Source organism: Scleropages formosus, chromosome 15 (assembly GCF_900964775.1).
Source record: "Scleropages formosus chromosome 15, fSclFor1.1, whole genome shotgun sequence".
In the NCBI taxonomy this organism is placed as follows: Eukaryota; Metazoa; Chordata; class Actinopteri; order Osteoglossiformes; family Osteoglossidae; genus Scleropages; species Scleropages formosus.
The window spans coordinates 46,643-70,808 of NC_041820.1; the positions used below are offsets into that span (position 1 = coordinate 46,643).

At 52.6% G+C, this 24,166-nt stretch overlaps 1 protein-coding gene across 1 annotated transcript; it reads left to right on the forward strand.

Annotated features, from left to right (window-relative positions):
* Window positions 1-1,951: 1,951 nt before the first annotated feature.
* Window positions 1,952-19,162, forward strand: LOC108931269 (microtubule-actin cross-linking factor 1-like). Its single transcript, XM_018746938.2, has 28 exons — window positions 1,952-5,034; window positions 7,258-7,404; window positions 9,011-9,214; window positions 9,451-9,676; window positions 9,878-10,104; window positions 10,217-10,339; window positions 10,463-10,564; window positions 10,684-10,785; window positions 10,882-11,055; window positions 11,281-11,436; window positions 11,714-11,911; window positions 12,015-12,143; window positions 12,238-12,423; window positions 12,776-12,931; window positions 13,129-13,335; window positions 13,420-13,539; window positions 13,675-13,844; window positions 14,821-14,980; window positions 15,061-15,255; window positions 16,153-16,425; window positions 16,556-16,744; window positions 16,841-16,952; window positions 17,059-17,150; window positions 17,298-17,460; window positions 17,682-17,830; window positions 17,944-18,018; window positions 18,270-18,381; window positions 18,631-19,162. The coding sequence occupies exons 1-28, from the start codon at window positions 2,395-2,397 to the stop codon at window positions 18,690-18,692; spliced, it is 6,849 nt and encodes a 2,282-aa protein (XP_018602454.2). The 5' UTR covers window positions 1,952-2,394; the 3' UTR covers window positions 18,693-19,162.
* The last annotated feature ends 5,004 nt before the right edge of the window (window positions 19,163-24,166 follow it).

The following is a 24,166-nucleotide window of genomic DNA, read 5'->3' on the forward strand; positions in this document are numbered from 1 at the left end:
AACATACAGCTATGTGTTTCGTTGTCTCAGAACTGTCACTTAATCTAGAATGTCCAGGAGGGGGGCACCCACTGGCCCTTGGACCCTCAGAAGTTTTTTCTCGCTTGATTTTCAGCTGGGAGTTTTTGTTCCTTTCCTCCGTTACCAGTACACATACTTAAAGCTCTATAAAAGTGCTATATTATGATAGTCAGTAGTCAGCTGTGTTCTTTGTTTCTTTATCTGATGTGTTTATTTTTCTTGCCTTATGCCTGTGTTAAAGCGCAGTGTCACTATAAAACACATTGAACTGAACTGAACTGAATTAAATTATCTGTTGCTTTTGTAAGACTGTCTGAAAATTTAACATTTTTATTTGATTTGAAAAGGGACCAAATAGATTCACTTGTTCTGATGGTCAAACAGTGTGAAATGTAGAGTTTATTTTAAACACATCACTTTGGGACAATAGGACTGTTTGCACACAAATCTTTCTGTAACTTTCTGGAATGCTGTTTTTTGTGTCTCTTTTAATTCTTTAAATTCAAACCTTCATGGCACTTCATAGTGTTTGTTTAGCATGAAAAGATGATTATCACCTTCTATCCTCACCACATTACAGCTTATTGTCATTTAATTACTTTTTATTTTATTCCATTTGAATTATCATAAGGCCTTTCTTTTTGTATGCATTTCATGCTTATCCTTCACTTCGCTGTGTAATTTTGTTGCAACAAAAAAGTTAAAGTTAAGTGCTTTTCTCAACAAGACCCTTTGCACCCTCTTTGTCTTTAAGCGTCCTGCTGCTTGCTGCCACAGCCAATCGTCTGTGTGTGTTTTCTGGATTAATCTGTGTGTGTGTGTGTGTGTGTGTGTGTGTGTGTGTGTGTGTGTGTGTGAGTGAGTGTGTGAGTGTGTGAGTGTGTGAGTATGTGAGTTTAGTGAAAACTAGGAGATTTGTTTTCGGGTCAATACAGCTTTGAATGAAACGGAACAGAAAGGAGATGGGGGGCTGAGTGGGAGGGAGGCCGAGCGAATGAGCAAGCGAGCGAGCAAGCGAGGGAGAGAGAAAGAGAGAGACTGAGTGGGAGGGCTGCAGAGAGGCAGCTGCTCACTATCTGAGCCGTGGAAGACGGAGGTGCTGGTGGTTCGAGTGGCAAGGAGGAGGGATAGGAAGGATGCTGCACCTCTCGGGGTGAACTGCCGGGGGGGTGGGGGTCTCTCCGAGGCTTTGGCCAGGTGGGGGTGCCCATCTCAATGGGCTCTTCAGCTTCGTGAAGGAAGCAGCTGAAGGTCTTTCTGCATGTCCACGTGATGCCAGCTCTGGTTGGGGGACGTCCTTGGAGCATCGGTCCATTCCTGCCACTTGTGGGTCCTGTCCTGAGCGTAAGTCCAACCTGACCCTGACATTGTAGCACAACCTGATTTTCTGACCTGGATGAATAATTCAAATAACAATTTGGGATAAAGATATGTTTGAAACATGAGATTCTTGATGCTGAAAGAGCTCCTTTAAGGGTTTTGTCTCACCTTGAAGAGAAGGTCTTGTCTCAAGTTACAAAGAAGTCGTCTGAGCGCCGCTGAGGCAGATGGGCTTTGGGCACCTGAGTTAGAGATGCCTCTCAGTCCCGTTTCTTCTCCAATGAGCCCTTCACAGCCAGAGGCTCCATCCGCCATGCCCCGGCTCCCGGTTCGAGGCCTCAGATGCATACAACAGGGTCGGTCCTCTCCATGAGTCACTCTGTGGTGGGTCTGAGAGCAAATGGCACATTGCTGGGTGTTTGTCATACAGTGGGGCAGTTTGTGTGTAGTTTGGAGGTTGATGGTTAGCTGCTGGTAGCACAGTAGTATGCCCTACTGCCTTTAGACCCAAAGGTTGTGGGTTTGAACCCCCCCTGTAGCAGTAGTACCCTCCAACAAAGTACTTACCCTAAATTGTTTTAGTAAAATTACCCAGCTGTATCAATAGGTAAATAATTGTAGCTTAACATTGTAAGTTTCTTTGGAGAAAAGTTTTTAATAAATGTACTGGGGGCAGTTTCTAGACACCAGGGGGACTTTGGAGTCAGCATGTAAGCCGAGGGGACAGTTTTCAGTGTGCTCGGGACAATTTACAGGCTGTTGTGGTCAATTTGGGGAAGTTAGCAGCTTCTGGTTCCTCTGGGTACAGTTTGAAGTCCGTTGGGAATAGTTAGAGGTCATTTTAGTGCAGTTCTCAGTCATCTGGTGACAGTTTTGGTTCAGTGGTTCATTGGTCTCAGTCTGAGGTCAGATGGGAACAGTTAGAGTCACTCAAGGACAAGGATCACTGAGAGACAGTTAAAAGTCAGCTGTGGGCAGTTTGAGGGTGGCTGGGGCCAGCTGGGAGCAGCTTTCAGTCCTTTAGGCAGATAGTGTTGGCCGTCAAGAAGAGCTATGGGGAAACCCCTGAGTAAGCCAGACTGCCTGCGGAGAGGTCCCCGATGCCTGGGGAAGGGGGACGGCGAAGATGGGGGCATCGAGGACTGCTACATCCCTCAGCGCTCCATCTACGACACCGTGCGCATCAACGAGCAGATTGACCAGGGCTCTGCCTCCAGTACGCTGGGCTCTGGGGCTGGCGAGGGCAGCACCCTTTCGACAAATGGCACGCTTGCAGCTGGCGGAGTCTCCCGCCCAGGATCCGGGAAGAAGCTGGATGAGAGACAGATCTTCGATGCACTCAAGCTCAGCGTAGACCCCCAGAGCCGCCCCCCTGGAGAGGGCGGAGCCTCCGTCTCTCCTGGTGCGTCTTCATGCTCCTCGGCTTTGGGAGTGGTCAGGAGATCCGCTGGTGCTGAACGAAACGACTCCAACCGCCGGTCGTGGAAGACCTTCCTGCCTCCTGAGTTTGTCGAGGAGACGATGGAAAAACAGGAGTCAGGGGCTCCACCCTGCATGGCCCCTCCCTCTGCAGGTTCATCCTTACTGATTTCTCCTTATTCCTCAAGCCCCCACATCCCACCAGCATCGGGCTCCTCACCCCAAACCTCAACCGTGACCTCCCTTGTGGCTCTCCAGCCCAACGTGCTCTCGACACCTGCCTTGGTCTCTGCCACCAATCAGCAGCCTTCCTCGTTGAGGCTTGATCCTGCCCTGTTTGCCCCTACACGGCCTGGCCGGAAGGATGGAGCAGAACAGGCGCCGGACATCCGCAGGTCGTCCTTCCAGGGGCCCCAAGTGGCCTTTAGGACAGCCATGGGTGCTGAGGTGCGTCATGACCGCGAGTCTCCCGTTCCAGAACCGGACAGTGACACTGCCCTCCTGCTGCCCCCCCTAGTGTCCCCGCCTCTTGCGCTCTCTGCCACACCCACTGAGCGCACCTGGCCCCGCAGACTCCTGGGAAGGAGGAGGACTGTGAGCCAGGGCGGAGTGCTCCATAACCTCCCTGTGCTCCCACCGCTGCCTCCTCTGCTGGCTGACTACCGCAGCATGAATGAGGAGTCGGTGCGTCTGCTGGGACACTCCATGCAGGCTGCTGAGCTCCGTGTTAAGGAGAAGGACTGGATGGTCCTGCAGCAGCTGGAGGAAGAGGAGGAAGAGGGCAGCGAGGTGGCAGTGGAGCAGAGCGACGAGGCCGGCTGGGACGCTGTACTGCGGCAGGTAGACTCCCTGTGGGAGCCTCTCATGGGAGGAGCGGACATCCCGGGGTGGGACCCTCAGTGCACGGGATCTTTGAGCCGCTGGCCTCTATTGCGCCCCCCCGCTGGGTTCGGTGGGTCAGAGCCCCCTTCGGGTCCTGGGTCCGAGCTAGGTTCAGATGACCTGGAGCTGGAGGTCCTCAATGAAGAGCCTGGGGAGACTGCAGGGCTCATTGGCCCCCAGCAGCCTCTGGGAGCAGGACCGACCCCCCCGGATTGCTGCCAGCTGCCTAGGACCCTGACGGACCTGGACCCTCATCCGCAGGAACAGGAGGACAAAGAGGAACCGGGTTCTTCCAAAGCCGAGACACACAAGATAGCTGTGCAACAGCCAGATTCAAACCACTGCTCCAGCTCAGGGGGCTCAGGCCTCCTGGACTCGGGTTCTAGTGGTGACAGAGTCAGCAGTGCTGGTAACACAGGTAGCACTGAGTCACCAGAGAAAGATCCAGACCTTCAGACTCAAGGGACAGAAGAAAAACTCCCGGGCAGGAGTGACGTTAGTAAGGACGTCTCCATGGAGACTCAGGATGGTGGGAACGAGCCGCGGTGCCAGATGGGAGACGGTGAAGGTGCGAAAGAGAAGATCCATGATGATGGAGCCGAGATGAAGGAGGAGGAACTGAAGAGCAGCACTAGGAGCCAGGAGGTGATCTCTGCACCCAGCAGGCTGCCTGAGAAGAGGAGAGCAGAAGGGGAGGAACACGGGGTGGACGGCATTGATCTACCCCTGCCTTTGTCCCCCTCCAAGCACGAGGTGCGAGGCCTGGCAGTCGAGGGAAAGGAAGCCGATGCCTTTGTGGCTACAGACAGTTTCATTTACTTGGCAGTGTCAGCGCTGCCCCCTTTCCCCCAGGAGACCAAGCCTGCATCATTAGAGGGGTCCGAACCCCCTAGCCCAGGGGCGCTGCCTCACACCTGGCAAGAAGAGAATGACTTCCTCTCCACCGACAGTTTTGTGTATCTAGCTGCTCCAGAGCGCCTCCCGCTGACCACAGCAGGCAGCTGCACATGTGGTGATTCTCAGGCCTCGAGCTCAGAGGACAGTCGATCTGGAGTGGACTTTGTGCTGGGCTCCATGACTGGGGACAGCGACTGGGATTCAGACGGCTCGGGGTCCGAACCAGCGCCGAACCAGCAGGACTGGGACCACTGGGAGGAGCTGGAACCCGCCGTGCTGCCGGATCTCTTCTGTGATGACACACCGGATCAGGAGTCCCAGGACTCTGAGCTGTGTGACCACAGGTCCAGTGGATCGGAGCAAGAGGCAGAGCATGGGCTGGAACAGGAGGCAGAGCATGGCTCTGAAAAGGGGGCGGAGCCTAGACTGGAAGAGGAGGCAGAGCGTGGATTGGAACAGGAGGCAGAGTCATCGCCAACGGTCACCCCCACAAAGGTACAGAGTGACTACATAATAACGGGTCTCTGCTCAGCGGTCAGTTCTCTGTCACTCTGCGTGTTCGCTAATGTCCTCAGAGTCCTCAGTCCATTTGTCTACCTGTCTTCTGGTTGTCAGTCTGGTTTTAATTCTAAAGTCTCATTAGAGTGAAACAAAGACAAACTTTATTAAATTTTTAATATGTAGCACCTAAATTAACAGAGAAAGAGAGAAAAGAAACACTAATTCACTCACAGATGAAACTTGGACTGTGTAATTACAGTAAACATAGTATTTCATACTATGATTTCAGTGTTCACTCATTGTATGTGTTATATTAGATGAGCCTCTAAATTCACCAATGGCTGGATGTGAAATTCTGTAACTTTAATGCATGTTTTTTATGTTTTATGTAACATTTTCTGGACAATTTTTACTGTGTTAAATGAATACGAGGTTCCTTCTGCCAGTCACTACTCAAAGTATCATGCTTGCCTCTGTGTTACCGCAGTGACAGTGATGCCGAACCGCTGTGCTCAGCGTTCCTGCATCCCTTCACACTGACACGCGTTTCACTCTGCTTGTTAATGTTCCTCTACTGACCCCCCCCACTTGAAACAGTAAACAACCCCCCCACTATCTCTCACACACAAACTGGTGCTTCTTCTCTTCCACACACTGGAATTTACATACTTACATAACAAGCAGCTCTTGATCTCTCACCTTTAGCAAACTCCTGGTACCTTTTGGGCCACACCATCTAGATCACCCCCACCCTACTGGGCATCATTGCCCCCATCACCCCCACCCTACTGGGTCAAAGCACCTCCATCACCCCCACACTAATGGGCCTCCATCCGCTTCCATCACCCTGAGCTACACAGCCACAAAAATTGTCGAACAGCAGCTGAAATGCCTGGTGTGACTCATCCACTCAATTCCTCCCACAGACGCAACCTGTACCCTGTGATATATCACATCCTCACAAACAAACCACGCTCACTCACTCACTCACTCACTCACTCACTCACACATACAGAATGGATGGACAGCACTGTAGGGGGCGGAACAGAGAGAATGAAGCAGATCAGCTGGGAGATGGAGCCTTGGGGGGGTTCTGTCTGCTTGTAGAGAGAAGATACAAAACCAACCAGCTCCTCATCACACTGGGATGTCTTTGTGATCCTCTCCTCATCTTCCTCCTCACCATCATCCTCCTCTGTCCTGTTGCTCCTGTGCTTTCACTCCCACTCTTGACTCCTCCTCTCTTCATCCATTCGGCTTCGGGGTTCATCGGCAGCAGTTTGTTAGGCCAAGTCCCACGATGAATTCAGCTCAGCCGCCCCCACCTGGGTGCTCACTCCCACCTTGAGCTCACACACATCATCTAAACTGCTTGCGCCATACAGGGTCGCGGGGAGCCGGAGCCTAACCCGGCAACACAAGGCACAAGGGACACACCCAGGATGGGATGCCAGTCTGTCGCAAGGCACGTCAAGCGGGACTTGAACCCCAGACCTACCAGAGAGCAGGACCCGGTCCGACCCGCACCACACCACACCACACCACCACGGCCCCCCGCCTTGCACTACAATCGCAAAACACTCACACTCACACTCACACTCACTCACTCACTCACTCACTCACTCACTCACTCACACACACACACACACACACAGCGCTTGTCGGGTCTCTGTCCTTTCTGTGTGTACCGCGGTCACTTATTGCTGAAGAACCACTTTATGTGCCATTTTACTCCCCCATGTTCTCTGGCCCAGTTTGCGATGAACTCGTTTATTTTGCCAGAAATAGCATCGCGGGGGGGCTGTTTAATTAGCACAGGGCCCTGCCCCCTCCAAGCACACCCCACCAGAGAGCTGCATGGCATGCTGGGAACACAACGATGGACACACAGGCCACACGGGGAGGGATAGAAAGTAGACACTAGGGGGGCAGTGCAGTGTGCCAGTGGTGAGGGTTCAAAAGTCGCTCCTTAGGTAACAATGCGTAAATTCCACTGGTTTTAGTTCAAAATAGAAGCAGCAAAATGTCACAGTTCTTCTAGGAGAGGGACGCTGAATCTTGTGTGTTTGTTCATTTCTCTTTCCAGTAATCAGTTTTTTGTGCTGAGCCACTGGGTCCACTCTCTGAGTCACAGTGCCACCTGGGGTTTATAGTTGGTGGTGCATCATTCCTCCTTCATAGTGACTCTTAACACCCAGCTTTCGCACCCATGTCCAGTCCCAGCTGCAGGTCTTGATGGACCTCTTCTCTGAGACTCTGGCACAGCTGGAGCCCTGGCTCGAGGAGACAGAAACAGTGATGGAGCACCTGCCTCCACCTGATGTGGATCCAGAAGCTCTGCGACAGCAGCAGGATCACTTCAGGGTGAGGAACTTGTACGGGGAACCTGTGGCTCCCTAACCCTACAGCCAGAGGGAGGCAGTGTAGTCCGGTAGATAAGGAGCTGTGAGACGCGACCGTACCATTAATACTTAATAGTTCATTTATGACTCCAAAATGATTAGCGCTGCCGCTGCTCAGATGACGAGTTAAATTGCTGTTTAACACGAGTAATTAGATGATGTGTAACTTGGCCATTTGAAGAATATTCCAGTGCTCATGCTGACATTGACTTTGTGGTTAGGAAGCACACAGAGCCAGTTACCTGCTTAAGGAAATGTCTAAATACACGAATTACACTAGTCAATCTGTTACGTCACTATAAGTAAAAGCTTAACAATAAAACACGACCCTTTGATGTATACACGACTTTGTTCTGTTAAAAGCATCAGATGAAGCTAAAATGAATTGAAAATTTGCTGTAAGGCATTTGTTTATTTTCATCAACGGCTCATTCGGCGCAGGGTCTCGGTGTTCATCCACACTGGAAACACTGGGCATGACATTGTTAGACAGCATGGATGCAGTTAATTTTATTATCTTTTATTAATATGAAACAACTAATTAACTAAATTTTCCTCCTTTAAATGACTGAAAATAAAAAAATAAAATCTCCACAACCTCCTATACAAATTGTTGTGCTGTTCTGTGCCACGATCCTTCATCACATCACTTGGAGAGAACAAATTAAAAAGTGTTTTACTTTAAATATAGACTGCATGGCTCATGGTTGCTAAACTTCACAAAACTGGCGATAAGGAAGTGACGTATCACAAACATGTTTGTCAGCATCTGGTTAATTTGTCTGCTGTCAAAACAGCACAATAGCGAAACATACCTCTGTTTATTTGCTGGCTAGTTTCTGTGAAACTGTGATATAAGTACAATAAATGGCAAAAAAATGCTCACTCTGTGCACTCCGTGAAGCTACCTGCTCTGTCCCCTGTCGCCCACGGCTTTACTTTCTATTCTGAGTGCATTTTGCTGCCCCCGGTGACACAAAGTGGAACTGCAGGCCATTTTCACTCTGCAACAGAGACAGTTTAGGAAACAGACCAGTGAAAAAATGCTATTAAAAGAAATAAATGACTTGTGAATGTTAGAATCTTCAAAAAGCTGCAAACTGGATGTTCATAACAATGTACAAGTGTGCTGAGTAGAAGAGAAACAATTTAGTCTGTGACCGTGCTTTTACAGCGGGTGTGGAATGCATTTACACTGTGACTGATACCTTTTGGGAGACAAGGATGACAAGACATGTCAAATGTAGGCAAATGTGTCATCAGTATAACTTATCGGTTGGATAACCCACAAAAAACCAAACTGCTGGTTGTGTGGGAGGTGCTGCTGTGGCGTAAGGTGGAAGTGGACTAAAGAGGAAAAACTGTAGGCAACTTTGCTGTAAAATTAAGAAAATGTGTTTAAAATGATTCAAAGGCCTTTTTCTTTGTAGCTCTGTATGTGTTGTTACGCTTTTGCACAATGAGGCAGTGTGGGACACAGACATGGACACATAAAGAGACAGAGACATAGAAAGAGACAGAGATGGAGACAGAGACAACTCATGTGCTGTTGCGCCATCCTGTCCCAGATACTGAGGGAGTGCGTCTCGGAGCACCAGGCCAACGTGAGAAAGCTGCAGCTGATCGGAGCACCGCTTGCCAAGCTGAGTGGCCAGGAGGGGACGACAGTGAGGCAGCGCTGCAGCTCAGTGGAACGGCGCTACTTGGCTGTCAAAGAGAAGGTCACCAGTCATGGCGCAGTGCTGCAGGAGGCCATTTTTCAGACCTCACAGGTATGAGAGCACACTTTCCAGCAGATACACCCACCTGCAGCATGAGGGCTCTCATCATGTGTATCTTCATGTGTACTGTAGACACAGGAGAGCCGAGACCCAAAGGGACAGACAGGTGTACACAGCTATACACAGGTGCTCCTAGGTACTAATAGGTGCACACAGGTACACACAGGTACACACACGTACTCACTCAGAGGTGCACACGGGTACCTGAACTCTGTCCTTTCTCTCAGTTCCATGAGAAGATGGACTCTCTGCTGGAAACCTTGGAGAAGGCAGCTCAGCGTCTCAGGCAGCGCCCCCCAGTGGCCGTTGAAGTGGAGAAGATTCAGGAGCAGCTGGCAGTGCACCGGGCCGCAGGGTGGGAGTTGGATAAGCTTTTGCCATCCTACAGCGCCCTCTGCGTCCTGGGGGAGAAACTGCTGATGTGCGAGGATTACGCTCACCTGGCAGGTCAAGGTGAGACTGAAGAATCACAATGAATCTGTCCAGCGCTAACGATGACTTCATTTTCTGCTCTTCCGCTGGTCCTCAAGCGTGTGTGTTGGGCCTGCAGCCCAGGTCATGTGTGTCTCAGGCCCCACAGATCAAGGGCATGCTTTGCGCAGTGTGTGTTGTGCTGTCATCCTTGTGAACCCGGGTGCGATGCGTGTTGTCCAGCGATGCGGGAGCAGCTCGTGCGACTGCAGTCCGTGTGGGACGAAATCCGGCAGCGTGCAGACGAGCGCGAGGCGAAGCTACTGGAAGCGCTGTCTCTGGCAGAGGCGTTCCGGGCCAAGGCCGACCTGCTCCAGGACACGCTGAGGGACACGCAGCACGTGCTCGACGTGCTGGAGGCCCCCGGGGTCGACCCGTTCCTCATCAAACACCAGGTGGAGGTCGCAGAGGTAGGAGCCGTGAGTCCATCGAAGCATTTCTCTGCTTGGCGTGTTTTGTGCCCGTGGTGTGTTTGCGCTTTCAAAGTGTGTCTCAGTCCACCGTTTCCCTCTCTTTGCTCAGGCTGTCAGGAAAGAGGTGGACGGGCTGTGGCAACGCGTAGGGACTCTGCGCTCACTGGGGGCCGAACTCATCACCACATGCGGAGAAACAGACAAACAGCATGTGATGAACAAGCAGGAGGAGGTGAGTGAGCGGTGGGAGGCGAGGTGGGGCAGGGGGGAGGGGGGGTTGTCTGAGAAGGCAGAGCTCCGGGTGGACCTGGGTTCTTCACTGAGTGCTTCTTTGTGTCCCGTTGCTCCTGGTTAGATCTGCAAGGCCTGGGATGGTCTGAACAGGACATGTGGGGACAGGAAGGAGAGGCTGGAGGAGGCCCTCATGTCCTCCTTGCAGTACCAGCATGCCTTGCAGGTCGGTTTCCCATCATGCACAGCTGTCACGTGTGCACACTGTACCTCACTCAGCTCCTGTGTGTGTGGTTAACTGATGTGTGGTCATGGGTTACTCCTCTGTCTGTCTGTCTCTCCCAGACCATGTTTGCGTACCTGGACCGGGCCATGCGGGAGCTTAGTGACATGTCCAGCGTGGCTGTGGACCTCGGTAGCATCACACAGCAGATGGAGGAGCTCAAGGTGTGTGTGTGCGCATGTGCGTGTGCATGTGTGCGTGCGTGTGTGTGCATGCGTGTGCATGCGTGTGTGTGCCAACTTCTCCATCCTGTCCCACAGCTGTACAAGGCAGGGGTGCACCAGCAGCAGGTTGCCATGGAGACCCTCAGCCACAAGGGGGCAGCGCTGCTACAACGAGCCGCAGACCCAGCAGACAGAAACAAGATCCAGGAACCGCTGTCAGTGTTGAGGGACCTGTGGGAGCACTTGGGAGGCCAGATAGTGCAGAGACAGGTGAACACACACCCCTCGATTACACCAACCGACATGCGCTGTCACCGTAATGACTTACAGCCATTTACCACTTTTCACTCTGTTTTACTGCTGTGTGGAATGGTTGAGTAAAACAGCATTTAGTTTGAACAGCAGAGTAATGACACATTTAGTGACACTGTGTGTGTGTGTGTGTGTGTGTGTGTGTGTGTGTGTGTGTGTGTGTGTGTGCGCTGTACTCTGAAGCACCAGGTGGAGGCGGCGCTCCTGGCCATGGGACAGCTGCCCTACGCCCTGTCCGAGCTGCAGTCTTGGTTCAGCCAAAGCCACGCCTTCCTGAACACGCAGCAGCCGACGAGCTGTGACCCCAAGAGCCTCGAGACGGAACTCGCCAGGAACCGCGTAGGGCCCCTGGCGTTGGGTTCTTGTACCCAGCGAAGTTATTAACACATCTCTACCTTTATCCATGAGCAATAATAATAACGATGAATAAACAGCAGTAATATTAATATGAATAATACTAATAATAATAATATGTTGGTGTGTATGTCACCAAACTGACGTGTCCCGTGTCACCAGCTGTTCCGTTTTCCTACTTCATCGTCCACTTTGATCTGTCCTCCCTGCGAAAGCCGTGTTGTTCACATTCTTTCTTCCTGCGCATCGCTGGTGCCTCCAGGTGCTCAAGAAGGAGCTGTTGTCTCGCAGCTCCACGCTGGAGAGGATCTGTGCCGCAGGCTGGGAGCTCGTCGGCACCACCGCGGGGGACCAGGCTCAGCACGTGCAGGAGCAGCTGGATTCGCTGAGCCGTGCCTGGGAGAACCTGCTGCTCAAGGTCCAGGCTCAGCAGAACCTATTGGAGACCTCATTGCAGAAGGTGCCCTCATGAAGAGCGCAGAAAAAAACGGGAAGACCGATTCACCTGTATGTCCCCCGTCCCTCTGTCTCACCTGTGTTCGTGCCCCTCGCTCCACTGACAGGCGGAGTGTTACCACGCCGAGCTGGAGGAGATCCTGAAGTGGCTCACGCTGACGGAGAGTCGGCTGGAGGAAGCCCAGGCCACAGGGGGCCTTCCTGAGATGGCCCGCGAGCAGCTGCAGCGGCACATGGTGACACCGTGTCCTCTGTCTGCCTGTCCCTCACGCACGCACACACACCTACACACCCACACACACACACCCCGTAACTTGTTTCCTGGTTCAGGTCCTGCAGGAGCAGCTGGCCCAGCGAGTGGATCAGTACCACCATCTCCTGGACCAGATGGATGCTTTTCAGGTGGACCATGGCAAGGAGGACGAAGCAGGACTGAGAACTGCTCAAACTCTGCAGAAACTGACCCTGCTGCAGGACAAATGGACCATGATCAGCACCAAGATGGAGGAGAAGAAAGTGAGGGACAGGAAAAGGGAGGGGAGACGAGAGTGGGTAGCGTAGTGGTTGGAGCAATTGTCTTTAGACCCAAAGGTTGTAGGTTTGAGCCTCACCTACAGCTGTAGTACCCTTGAGCAAGGTACCTACCCTGAATTGTTCTAGTAAAAACTACCCAGCTGTGTAAATGGGTAAATAATTGTAACCTTAACATTATAAGTCACTTTGGGGAAAAAAGCATCAGCTAAATAAATGTGTGCAGACAGTGAAGGGTTTACCACAGTAAAAATAGCAGCTACAGCTAATAGCATTTTCATTATATGTGTGACCGGACGGATTAAGAGCCCTCTTTCACTGTCCATCTTGTGCGCAGGTGAGGCTGGAGCAGGTGGTTGTCTTGGCGATGTCTTTCCAGGCCTCCTTACAAATGTGCATCAACTGGCTGATCCAGGCGGAACAGGCACTGAACATGGCTCCGCCTCCAAGCCTCATCCTGGACACCATTCTTCTCCAGATCGACCAGCACCAGGTGAGGAGGTCTACGGCAGGGTCTGGTGAGCAGGTACAGCCCCCCCCCCCACCCCCCGATGAGCATGTAGGGGGATACAGGTTGCAGCGCAGAAATGAGACGGTACCTTCAGGTGTATTCATGTGCTCATTTCTCCTCCAGCATCTCCTTCTTCACATTGCTTCCATTCTGATCCCATCACCTCCCATCCTCTGCAGGAGTTCATGACTGCGCTGGACTCACACAGAGACCTGGTTGAGGCGCTGGAGAGCGCCGGCGCTCGGCTCGGCTCCGTCGGCCTCGAGCAGGACGTGGTCCTCGTGCGCAGCCTTCTGCTGCGAGTTCAGGCGCGGTGGGACCAGCTGGTGCAGAGCTCCCTGGAACGAGAGCAGCGCCTGGAGAAGGCCCGCACCACAGCTGAGCAGGTACGGGCTTGGGGTGCAACGGGGCGTAGCGGCTTGGGTTTGAGACGGCATTCCACCCTCCACAGCTCGCATTGTGTTCCCCAGTTCAAGGGCGTGTGGCTTGACTTGTGGGAGTGGCTTCAGGAGGCGGACGGCAAACTGGATGTAGATCTGGAGACAACTGATGATCCGGAAAAGATCAACTCTCTGCTGGCTGAACACAAGGTGTCCCTCGCTCCTCTGCATGAACACACACACACACACACACACACACACACACACACACTCACTCACACACACACAAACAAACTGTAGCCCTCAGTTCACAGCATTGCTCCACTCTCCTTCTCTGTCCACCAGGAGTTCCAGAAAGTTCTGAGATCCAAGCGGCCGGTGTTCTACACCACAGTGCGCTTCTGCCGGACCATCAGGGAACAAGCGACATTGCCAGCTGACACCCTGAAGCTGGGCAACTTGTTGGGGAAGATCCGGGACAAGTGGGACTGCATTTGCGGCAGGAGTGTAGATAGGTGGGGCGGAGATTGAGTGTGGCTGGGGGTGTGGCCAGTGGGTGGAGTCTAAGGGTGAGGTGGAGTGTGAATGTCACAAGAAGTGTGTAGTGTGTAGGAGGGAGCTGAGTGTGACTGAGGGACGCAGTCCTATGGCAGAGTGTGCACCAGTTCCAGGGAGTAGCACTGCCACCTCACAGCATCCAAGCTCTTCTGGTGTAGGTTTGAATCTGGCTGAGTCGGCGTGCAATTTGCATGTTCTCCCTGTTTGTGTGTGGGTTTCCTCTGGGTGCTCTAGTTTCCTCCCACAGTCCAAAGACACGAAGTTCAGGTGAAGTGGTGACACTAAACTCTGTGTGTGTGTGTATGGGTGTGTGGCTATCCTTCCGGCTGTTCCCTACCTTCCTCAGTGCACCTGAGCTCCACCTTCATGGTAAAACTGCGCGCTGGATGCGCTGATGCTGCTGGTGCCTCTGAACACTAAAAAGGTTCGTTTTGCTTTTTCCACCTGAAACTCCGCTGTTACTCCAGGGGAATTTTGAACAACTGCTTTTCTTTCACGGGGGTGCGGTGGCGCAGTGGGTTGGACCGCAGTCCTGCTGTCCGGTGGGTCTGGGGTTCAAGTCCCACTTGGGGTGCCTTGCGGCGGACTGGCGTCCCGTCCTGGGTGTGTCCCCTCCCCCTCTGGCCTTACGCCCTGTGTTGCCGGGTAGGCTCCGGTTCCCTGTGACCCCGTAAGGGACAAGCGATTCTGAAAATGTGTGTGTGGGTGTGCTTTTCTTTCACTTTTACTTAATCGATGAAAAAAGCAGTACTTGTACTTGCGTACTAATTTTTGACTGCCATATCAAGGGTTCCACAGCTTTCATCTCATGTGTGTCCAGGTGTGTGTGTGTGTGTGTGTGTGTGTGTGTGTGTGTGTGTGTGTGTGTGTGTGTGTGTGTATTTACACATGTGGACAGGTAAGTTTGATGAGCAGGCTGCCTTTCCAACCCAGGCAGCGGCTCCTGGAAGAAGTCCTCCTCCAGGTGGGCCAGGTGGCGGCCGCCCTGCACGGTGTCTTCGACTGGCTCCTGGGGGCGGAGCCTCAGCTTGGGGAGGAGCAGCCCGTGCACGGCGACCTGGGCCTCGTCGCCCATCTTGTCGACTCGCACAAGGTACGGTGTAGGCTGGCTACAGAGGTGCTTGCGTGGTTCCGTTTCCATGGTTACGGAAAACACAGTTGTCGTTGCGACAGGTTCTTCAGCAGGAGCTGAGCAAGAGGGCGGCCAGCGTTGAGGCGCTGAAACGCTCCACCGCGGAGCTCATGGACAAGGGCTGGAGTCCCTCCATCTGGGAGAAAATGGAGCTGGAGGAGCTGAGCCGGCGCTGGGACAGCGTGTGTGTGCTGTCCGTCAACAGGCAGCTCCGCCTCCAGCAGGCACTCAAACAGGTGAGGGGTGGAGCCAAGTGCCCGGACGATGGTCAGTTCCCGCATAGCTCTTACTAGTTTTTCTCTTTTTCCAGACTCACTTTTTACACATTTTTTGTCTCTCTGTTACTCCTACTTTCGGTCTGAATGATTTTTTTTGTGGGGGGCAGCAGGTGGCGTAATGGTTGGAACCAAGGCCTTTGGACTCGGCGGTTGCAGGTTCAAGTCTTACCTCCAGCTGTAGTTCCGTTGATCGAGGCACTGACCCTGAACTGATAGAGTACAAATTACCCTGTAGTTTTAATGGGGCAACTAGTAGTGTAGTGGATCCAAAGGTTGCAGGTTTGAATCCCACCTCCAGCTGTACTGTATTACATGTACATGTCAGACACTTTAGTCGAAAGCGACGAACATCTCATAGAAAATACAAAGTGTTCATTAGAGCAGCAGGAAGAGACACTTGGATGCAGACGTGTGATTCTACACTACAGTTACTTTCTTTCACCATATGAACCATTTTCATCACACGAGTAGTTGAATAAAACTTCGTGCGAATATCGACGATTCCTGATCACAGTTTTTGTAGTACCCTTGAGCAGGGTATTTACCCTGAAGTGCTCCAGTGAAATTACCAAGCTGTATAAATGGGTCAATAACTGTAAGTGGCTCCAGAGTGCAAGAGAAAAGCACTAGATAAATGTCAATAATTGTAACTGTCATGCAAACTGTAAATAATTAGAATTGTAAAAGTACCGCAACACCGTAAGCTACTTTGAAGAAAAGTGTCCGTTGAATAAACACCGAATAAATATTCGCAGAACGAGTCGAATGACTTTAATTTACTTAGGTCTGGTGGCTTCACAGTGCTACTTCACTTCTTCAGGCTCCCTTTTCTACTGACCCCACCCCCCCATGCAGGCGGAGGAGTTCCGCAGTGCGGTGCAGCGGGTTCGAGCATGGCTCTCGGGGGCCGAGCAGAGCTTACAGTTCCGGGGTGTTCTGCCAGACGAGCTGGAGCCTCTGCAGAACCTGCTGCACAACCAGAGGGAGCTGATGGAGGCTCTGCAGGAGAAGCGGCCCGATGTGGACAAGGCTATGTCCATGGGGCAGGAGATCCTGTCTGCTTGTCACCCAGACAGCATCACGCCAATCAGACAAGCGGTCGCCGCCCTGCAGGCTCGCTTCCAGGAGGTGGGTGGAGTGGCCGTGTGGTCACAGGTGGCCTCAGCTGGGCAGCAAAAGTGCCGTGTGGCTGCCGTGCGGGTCTCAGGACCGGAGTTATGCTCCACCTGGCTGAGGTCCGCTGCCGCCGTGCACACAGGTGCTGACGTGGGCCAAACTGCACCAGCAACGGCTCGAGAGGGCTCTCCTGGAGCTGCAGGACAGCGCGGCTCAGCTGGACGACCTGCAGTCCTGGCTGCTGTGGGCCGACACCGTCCTGGCCCAGCGAGAGGCGGAGCCTGTGCCTCAGGACGTCCCCCGGCTCAGAGCACTGGTCGTGGACCACCAGGTGAGCCGTGTGACTCGCAGGTTTACCCAGCTCTGCCCCCACAAAATAAGTGTCCTGAACCCAAGTGTGTCCCTGTCCTCAACGGAACCCCTTCAGGCTTTCATGGAGGAAGTCGTGCAGAAGCAGACGGATGTGGAGCGAGTGTCCAAGGCCCAGCAGAGCAAAGGTTCGGGGAGAGGCAGCAGCCCAGCCGACAAACTACGGACCTGTGAGTCTCTCCGAAAAACCCCAACCCTACCCCACCCCCCGGGCCCCTCGACGGAATCCCCGTCGTCCCACTTCAGATGCAACCTGTCCACTTCCTCTGTCCGCAGATGAGGAGTGCAGCTCCCGCTGGCAGCAGGTGTGGCAGCGCGCTAATGCCTGCCAGCGCAGGTACAACGACGCCTTGTACAGGGCGGAGGAGGTACGGCAGCCTTCTTCTCGTCGCTTCCCTTTTGTTTCTGTCTTCTTTTTCTCCCTCCTCCCCGTCTCCTCACTGCACGCTTTGTTGTGTGAAAAGGTACCGCAGGGTTCGGAGAAACTTCCTCTCGCTTGTCTGCCCCCCCGCTAGCTTGCAGAGGGCCCCGTCTTTGACTTCGATGTGTGGAGAGAGAGGTTCATGTGCTGGCTGCGCTACCGCAAGACTGGCGTCATGGACGTGTTTCGGCCTGTCGACACAGACCAAGACGGCAGGATCACGCGGCTCGACTTCATCGAGTGTATCCTGGCCTCCAGTATGTCCAGGCCTGCGTAGCGTATCTGCGTCCTTATCGCCAATAATAATAATAATAATAATAATAATGCTCAGTGTGGCAGGGTGGAGCTGATGGGCACCACAGTGCGGCACAGCGGGAAAACACAGTTTATTCCACGTCTCTATCAGCGAGTTGTAGATATTTTTCAAATTTTGCACTTTTTAAATGATATGCTAAAGAAGAAATGTCTCCAACCGCAGAGTTTCCCACGAACCAGCAGGAGCTCACGTCTGTGGCTGACATCTTTGACCAGAATGGTGACGGTCACATCGACTATTACCAGTTTGTGGCCACACTGCTGTCCAACAGAGAGCTGAACCGTGTGGACAAGGACAGCATTGAGGACGAGGTAGAAACACTCAGAAACCTGGCAGAAGCACACCTGTTGGGATGTCAGTTTGCTGTCATTGGACAGTTTTTGTGTGTGTGTGTGTGTGTGTGTGTGTGTGTGTGTGTGTGCAGGTACTCAGACAGGTGGTGCAGTGCAGGTGTTTGAAGAGGTTCCAGGTTGAACTGATGGGAACAAACAAGTACAAAGTGAGTCAATAATCTGTGCTTTTAAGACCTTTCCTTGTGCAGTGTGTGTGTGTGTGTGTGTGTGTGTGTGTGTGTGTGTGTGTGTGTGTGAGATGAACCCATTGTCGCCACAGCCTTAACACTGAAGGTGAACAATTAAGAGATTTACTGTTTTCAATGACATCTGGTGTCATCGTTACAATTATCAGGAAACACACACACACACACATATACTCACACAGATTTTACACACACTGTTCCCGTGACCCCAGTTCTGGGACTCTGAGTGCTCCGTCCGGATGCTCTTTGGGTACGTGCTGGTTCAGCTCGGGGGAACCTGGGTGGATCTGGACCAGTTCCTGCTGAAGTACGACCCCTGCCGAGGTGAGGACCGACCCCCAGACACACACACACACACACACACCAATGTGGTTCCTCCGTCACTGTGGGGTCTTCAGATTTATTCTGAGCAGAATGAAGGAGATGAATTTTCTCTGACTGGTCAGTAAACAGTTGGAAAGTAAACTTTCTTGTGCTTCTTTGAAAATGTTTGTTCATGTAGGATGAGTCCACAGCGTGAGGAGAAACACACCCCAGACCTCCTTAAACCCGTGTCTGTTTCCCTGTCTCCAGCATCCAGCTCGACGAGCTGCGTGGGGCGGAGACTCAGCCGGAAAAGGGGCGGAGACATGTAGAAGTTCCACCTCCTGGACTCCAGAGAATCTCCTCCAGCTCCAAGGTTTCAGATCCACATGGCAACAGGTCAAGTGTGAGGGGGAGCAGGAGGGGTGGAAACTCAGTGCGGTCAGTGGTTCAGCTGAACATGGCTGCAGTCCTAACCATTTTACTAGGACTTCAGTGCTGCAGAGGTTACTGTCCTTTTTCAGCCAAATCACTGGCACCACACACTTGAACCTGGGGTCAGGACCCTTTACAGTGTTGGGGTCAGGATCCCTAACAGGGTCTGCTTGACCCTTCAAACAGACATCCCACACCAGAGATCTGGTTTTTGCATCATGTAACACTGAGGTCAGAGCCCTGACCCTCAACACCACACCTTCCTGGACTTGGTGGGGACCTGCAGGATTCAAGGACACAGCAAGACACCCCCCCCCACGCACGCACGCACGCACGCACATTGTCTGAAACCATTTGTCCCAAACAGGGTCATGGCAAACCGGAGCCTATCCCGGCAACACAGGGCCCAAGGCTGAAGGGGGAGGGGGACACACCCAGGACAGTACACCAGTCCGTCACAGGCACCCCAAGCGGGACTCGAACCCCAGACCCACCGGAGAGCAGGACGCAGCCAAACCCACTGCACCACCGCACCCCCTCTTATTATTATTATTATTATTATTATTATTATTATTATTATTATTATTATTATTATTATTATTATTATTATTATCCCTGCTACTTGCAGCATCTCTTAGCGCCAACCCTGTCTGTTCAGTACCTTTAGTATCTATATGTTCTTAGAGCTTCAGAATACAAACAGTAAGTATTTTATGAAAAATTATTTAAGTTCTCTGTCAAAAGGGCTTCAGGATGAGTTCAAAAGTGCGGCTGTGAGCTCTGAAGGGCAGATGGTTCATCTCTGTTTCTCTTCTCCATCTCTTAGAGATTCATGAAGAAGAAGCGTGTATAACATTCAGCTGAATTGTTTGTTTCTTTGTTTTTTTTTTCTCCAAACAGCTCCATTCAGTGATGGATGCTTTAGTGAACTGTTTTAATATGTTTTAAACACGTTTTGTGGATAAACACTTTAATTTACTAGAAGACATACAGACTTAATGCTATTTTTTGTGTTACTAGTGTCGTTGTGTGTGTGTGTGTGTGTGTGTGTGTTTATGAAGGCAGAAGGGGTGTGTGTCTACAGTGCATCTCAGTGTCTGAGTGGTGTGAGCACAGAGCTGAGAGAAAGGGGAACTGAGCAAGGAAATGTGGTTTTGTGTGTGTGTGTGTGTGTGTGTGTGTGTTCAGGGGTGTCAGTGTGGTGATGCTGCATCAATCAAGTGTAACATTTTCACAAATAAACTCTTTACATTTACACTGTGCACAGTTTATTTTGAGTAAGTGATGTGTGTCAACCCCTCCGTGAACCACCACCTTACCGTGGTGGAGGGGTTTGAATGCCTGAATGACTCCAGGAGCTATGTTGCCTGGGGCTATATGCCCCTGGTAGGGTCTCCCATGGCAAATAGGTCCTGGATGACAGACGAGACAAAGTGCGTTTCAAAAGCCCCTTATGAAAAAACTAAAACTAAGGCTTTCGTTTACCCCCGCCCGGTATGGGGTCACCGGGGCCCCACCATGGAGCCACGCCTGGGGGGGGGGTGCCTAGTGGCCAGGTCTATGCCCACGGGGCCTGGCCGGGCTCAGCCCGAAGCCATGACATGGAGCCGCTCTTCGGTGGGCTCACCACCTGCCGGAGAGACCGTAAGGGGCCGGTGCATTGTGATTTGGGCGGTGGTCGGGGCCGAGTGCCTGGCCGACCCAAACCTCGGGCGCCAACTCTGGTTTTTGGGACTTGGAATGTCACCTCACTGGCGGGGAAGGAGCCTGAGCTGGTGAGGGAGGTTGAGAGATACCATCTAGATATAGTCAGGCTCACTTCCACTCACAGCTTGGGTTCTGGAACCACTCTTCTCGACCAAGGGTGGACTCTCCACTATTCTGGCGTTGCCTAGGGTGAGAGGCGGCGGGCAGGTGTGGGCTTATTAATAGCCCCCCTGTTTAGCCGCCATGTGTTGGAGTCTACCCCGGTGAATGAGAAGGTCATCTCCCTGCGCCTTCGGGTCAGGGAACGGTCTCTCACTGTCGTTTGTGCTTATGCGCCTAGCGGCAGTGTGGAGTACCCGGCCTTTTTGGAGTCCCTGGAGGGCGTGCTGGAAAGCGCTCCCACTGGGGACTCTGTCGTTCTACTGGGGGACTTTAACGCCCACGTGGGCAGTGACAGTGACACTTGGAGGGGCGTGATTGGGAGGAACGGCCTCCCTGATCTGAACCCGAGCGGTGAGTTATTGGATTTCTGTGCTAGTCATGGTTTATCCATAACCAACACCATGTTCATGCATAAGGGTGTCCATCAGTGCACTTGGCACCAGGACACCCTAGGTCGGAGGTCGATGATCGACTTTGTAGTCGTTTCTTCTGATCTTCGGCCATATGTCTTGGACACTCGGTTGAAGAGGGGGGCTGAACTGTCAACTGATCACCACCTGGTGGTGAGTTGGATTCGATGGCGGGGGAAAAAGCTGGACAGACCTGGCAGGGCCAAACGCATAGTGAGGGTCTGTTGGGAATGTTTGGCGGAGGCCCCTGTCAGAGAGGTCTTCAACTCCCACCTCCAACAGAGTTTCAACCAGGTCCTGAGGGAGGTGGGGGACATTGAGTCTGAATGGACTATGTTCCACGCCTCCATTGTTGGGGCGGCGGTTCGGAGCTGCGGCCATAAGGTCTCCGGTGCCTGTCGCGGCGGCAATCCCCGAACACGGTGGTGGACACTGGAGGTAAGGGATGCCGTCAAGCTGAAGGAGGAGTTCTTTCGGGCCTGGCTGGCTCATGGGACTCCTGAAGCAGCTGACAGGTACCGACGGGCCAAACGGAACGCTGCTCTGGCAGCCGCCGCGGCAAAAACTCGGGCTTGGGAGGAGTTCGGTGAGGCCATGGAGGAAGACTTTCGGTCGGCCTCAAAGAGATTCTGGCAAACCGTCCGGCGACTCAGAGGGGAGAAGCGGTGTTCCACGAACACTGTTTACAGTGGAAGTGGTGCGCTGCTGACCTCAGCTGAGGATGTCCTCGGGCGGTGGAAGGAGTACTTTGAGGATCTCCTCAATCCCTCCGACACGCCTTCCGTAGAGGAAGCTGAGGCTGGGGACTTGGAGGGGGACTCGTCCATTACCCTGGCTGAAGTTGCTGAGGTAGTCAAAAAACTCCTCGGTGGCAAGGCTCCGGGGGTGGATGAGATCCGCCCCGAGTTTCTCAAGTCTCTGGATGTTGTGGGGCTGTCTTGGCTGACACGCCTCTGCAGCATCGCGTGGAGCTCGGAAGCGGTGCCTCTGGACTGGCAGACCGGGGTGGTGATTGTGTTCCAACTACCGGGGGATCACACTCCTTAGCCTCCCTGGGAAAGTCTATGCCAGGGTACTGGAAAGGAGAATCTGTCCGATAGTCGAACCTCGGATTCAGGAGGAGCAATGCGGTTTTTGCCCTGGCCGTGGAACACTGGACCAGCTCTATACCCTCACTAGGGTGTTGGAGGGTTCGTGGGAGTTTGCCCAACCAGTCCATATGTGTTTTGTGGACCTGGAGAAGGCATTCGACCGTGTCCCTCGTGGCATCCTATGGGGGGTACTTCGGGATTATGGGGTTCGGGGCTCGTTGCTACGGGCTGTTTGTTCCCTGTATGACCGGAGCAGGAGCTTGGTTCGCATTGCCGGCAGTAAGTCAGACCTCTTCCCGGTGCATGTTGGACTCCGCCAGGGCTGCCCTTTGTCACCGATTCTGTTCATTATCTTTATGGACAGAATTTCTAGGCGCAGCCAGGGAACGGAGGGTGTCTGTTTTGGTGGCCGCGAGATCTCGTCTCTGCTTTTTGCGGACAATGTGGTCCTGTTGGCTTCATCAAATCAAGACTTGCAGCGTGCACTGGGGAGGTTTGCAGCCGAGTGCGAAGCGGCGGGGATGAGAATCAGCACCTCCAAATCCGAGGCCATGGTTCTCAGTCGGAAAAAGGTGGATTGCCCCCTCCGGGTTAGGGGGGAGCCGCTCCCTCAAGTGGAGGAGTTTAAGTATCTCGGGGTCTTGTTCACGAGTGAGGGAAAAATGGAGTGGCAGGTTGACAGACGGATTGGTGCGGCGTCCGCAGTAATGCGGTCATTGCACCGATCTGTTGTGGTGAAGAGGGAGCTGAGCTGTAAGGCGAAGCTCTCAATTTACCAGTCAATCTACGTTCCTACCCTCACCTATGGTCATGAGCTCTGGATCATGACCGAAAGAATGAGATCGCGGATACAAGCGGCAGAAATGAGTTTCCTCCGCAGAGTGGCTGGGCGCACCCTTAGGGATAGGGTGAAGAGCTCAGTCACCCGGGAGGAGCTCGGAGTAGAGCCGCTGCTCCTCCACATCGAGAGGAGCCAGTTGAGGTGGCTCGGGCATCTGTTCCGGATGCCTCCTGGACGCCTCCCTGGAGAGGTGTTCCGGGCATGTTCCACTGGGAGGAGGCCTCGGGGCAGACCCAGGACACGTTGGAGAGACTATGTCTCCCGGCTGGCCTGGGAACGCCTTGGGGTTTCCCCAGGGGACCTGGAAGAGGTGTGCGGCGAGAGGGAAGTCTGGAGGACTCTGCTCGGACTGCTGCCCCCGCGACCTGGCCCCGGATAGCGGAGGAAGATGGATGGATGGATGGATGTGTGTCAAGAGCAGAAACATTGTTACACATACAGTGTATATAGATAGAAATAGAGATATATACATATATATATAAAACTCTATACACACACACACACACACACACACACACACACACACACACACACACACACACACACACACACACATTTTCAGAACCGCTTGTCCCTTACGGGGTCACAGGGAACCGGAGCCTAACCCGGCAACACAGGGCGTAAGGCCAGAGGGGCAAGGGGACACACCCAGGACGGGACGCCAGTCCGCCACAAGGCACCCCAAGCGGGACTTGAACCCCAGACCCACCGGAGAGCAGGACTGCGGTCCAACCCACTGCGCCACCGCACCCCCTTCTTCTATATACATATATATAAAATTAAATTACTAAGGAATCATCGATATTCTGATCAAGTTTTATACAGCAAATTTCACTGGAGCAGTTCAGAGTAAGTACCCTGGTACTAAAAAACTGTGATCAGGAATCGTCAATATTCTGATAAATTTTTTATTCAGCTACATGTATGAAGAAAATGGTTCATATGGTGAAAGAAAGTAACTGTAGTGTAGAATCACACTTCTGTATCCAAGTGTTTCTTCCTGCTGCTCTAATGAGCACTTTGTATTTTCTATGAGATGTTCGTCCCTTTGGAGAAAGTGTCTGATAAATGATACAATGTACAGTACATCAAGTTGATTTTATCTACAAGTGACGAACGACTCAGAAAAGTGAAGTTTTTCTCCATGTGACTTATAACAT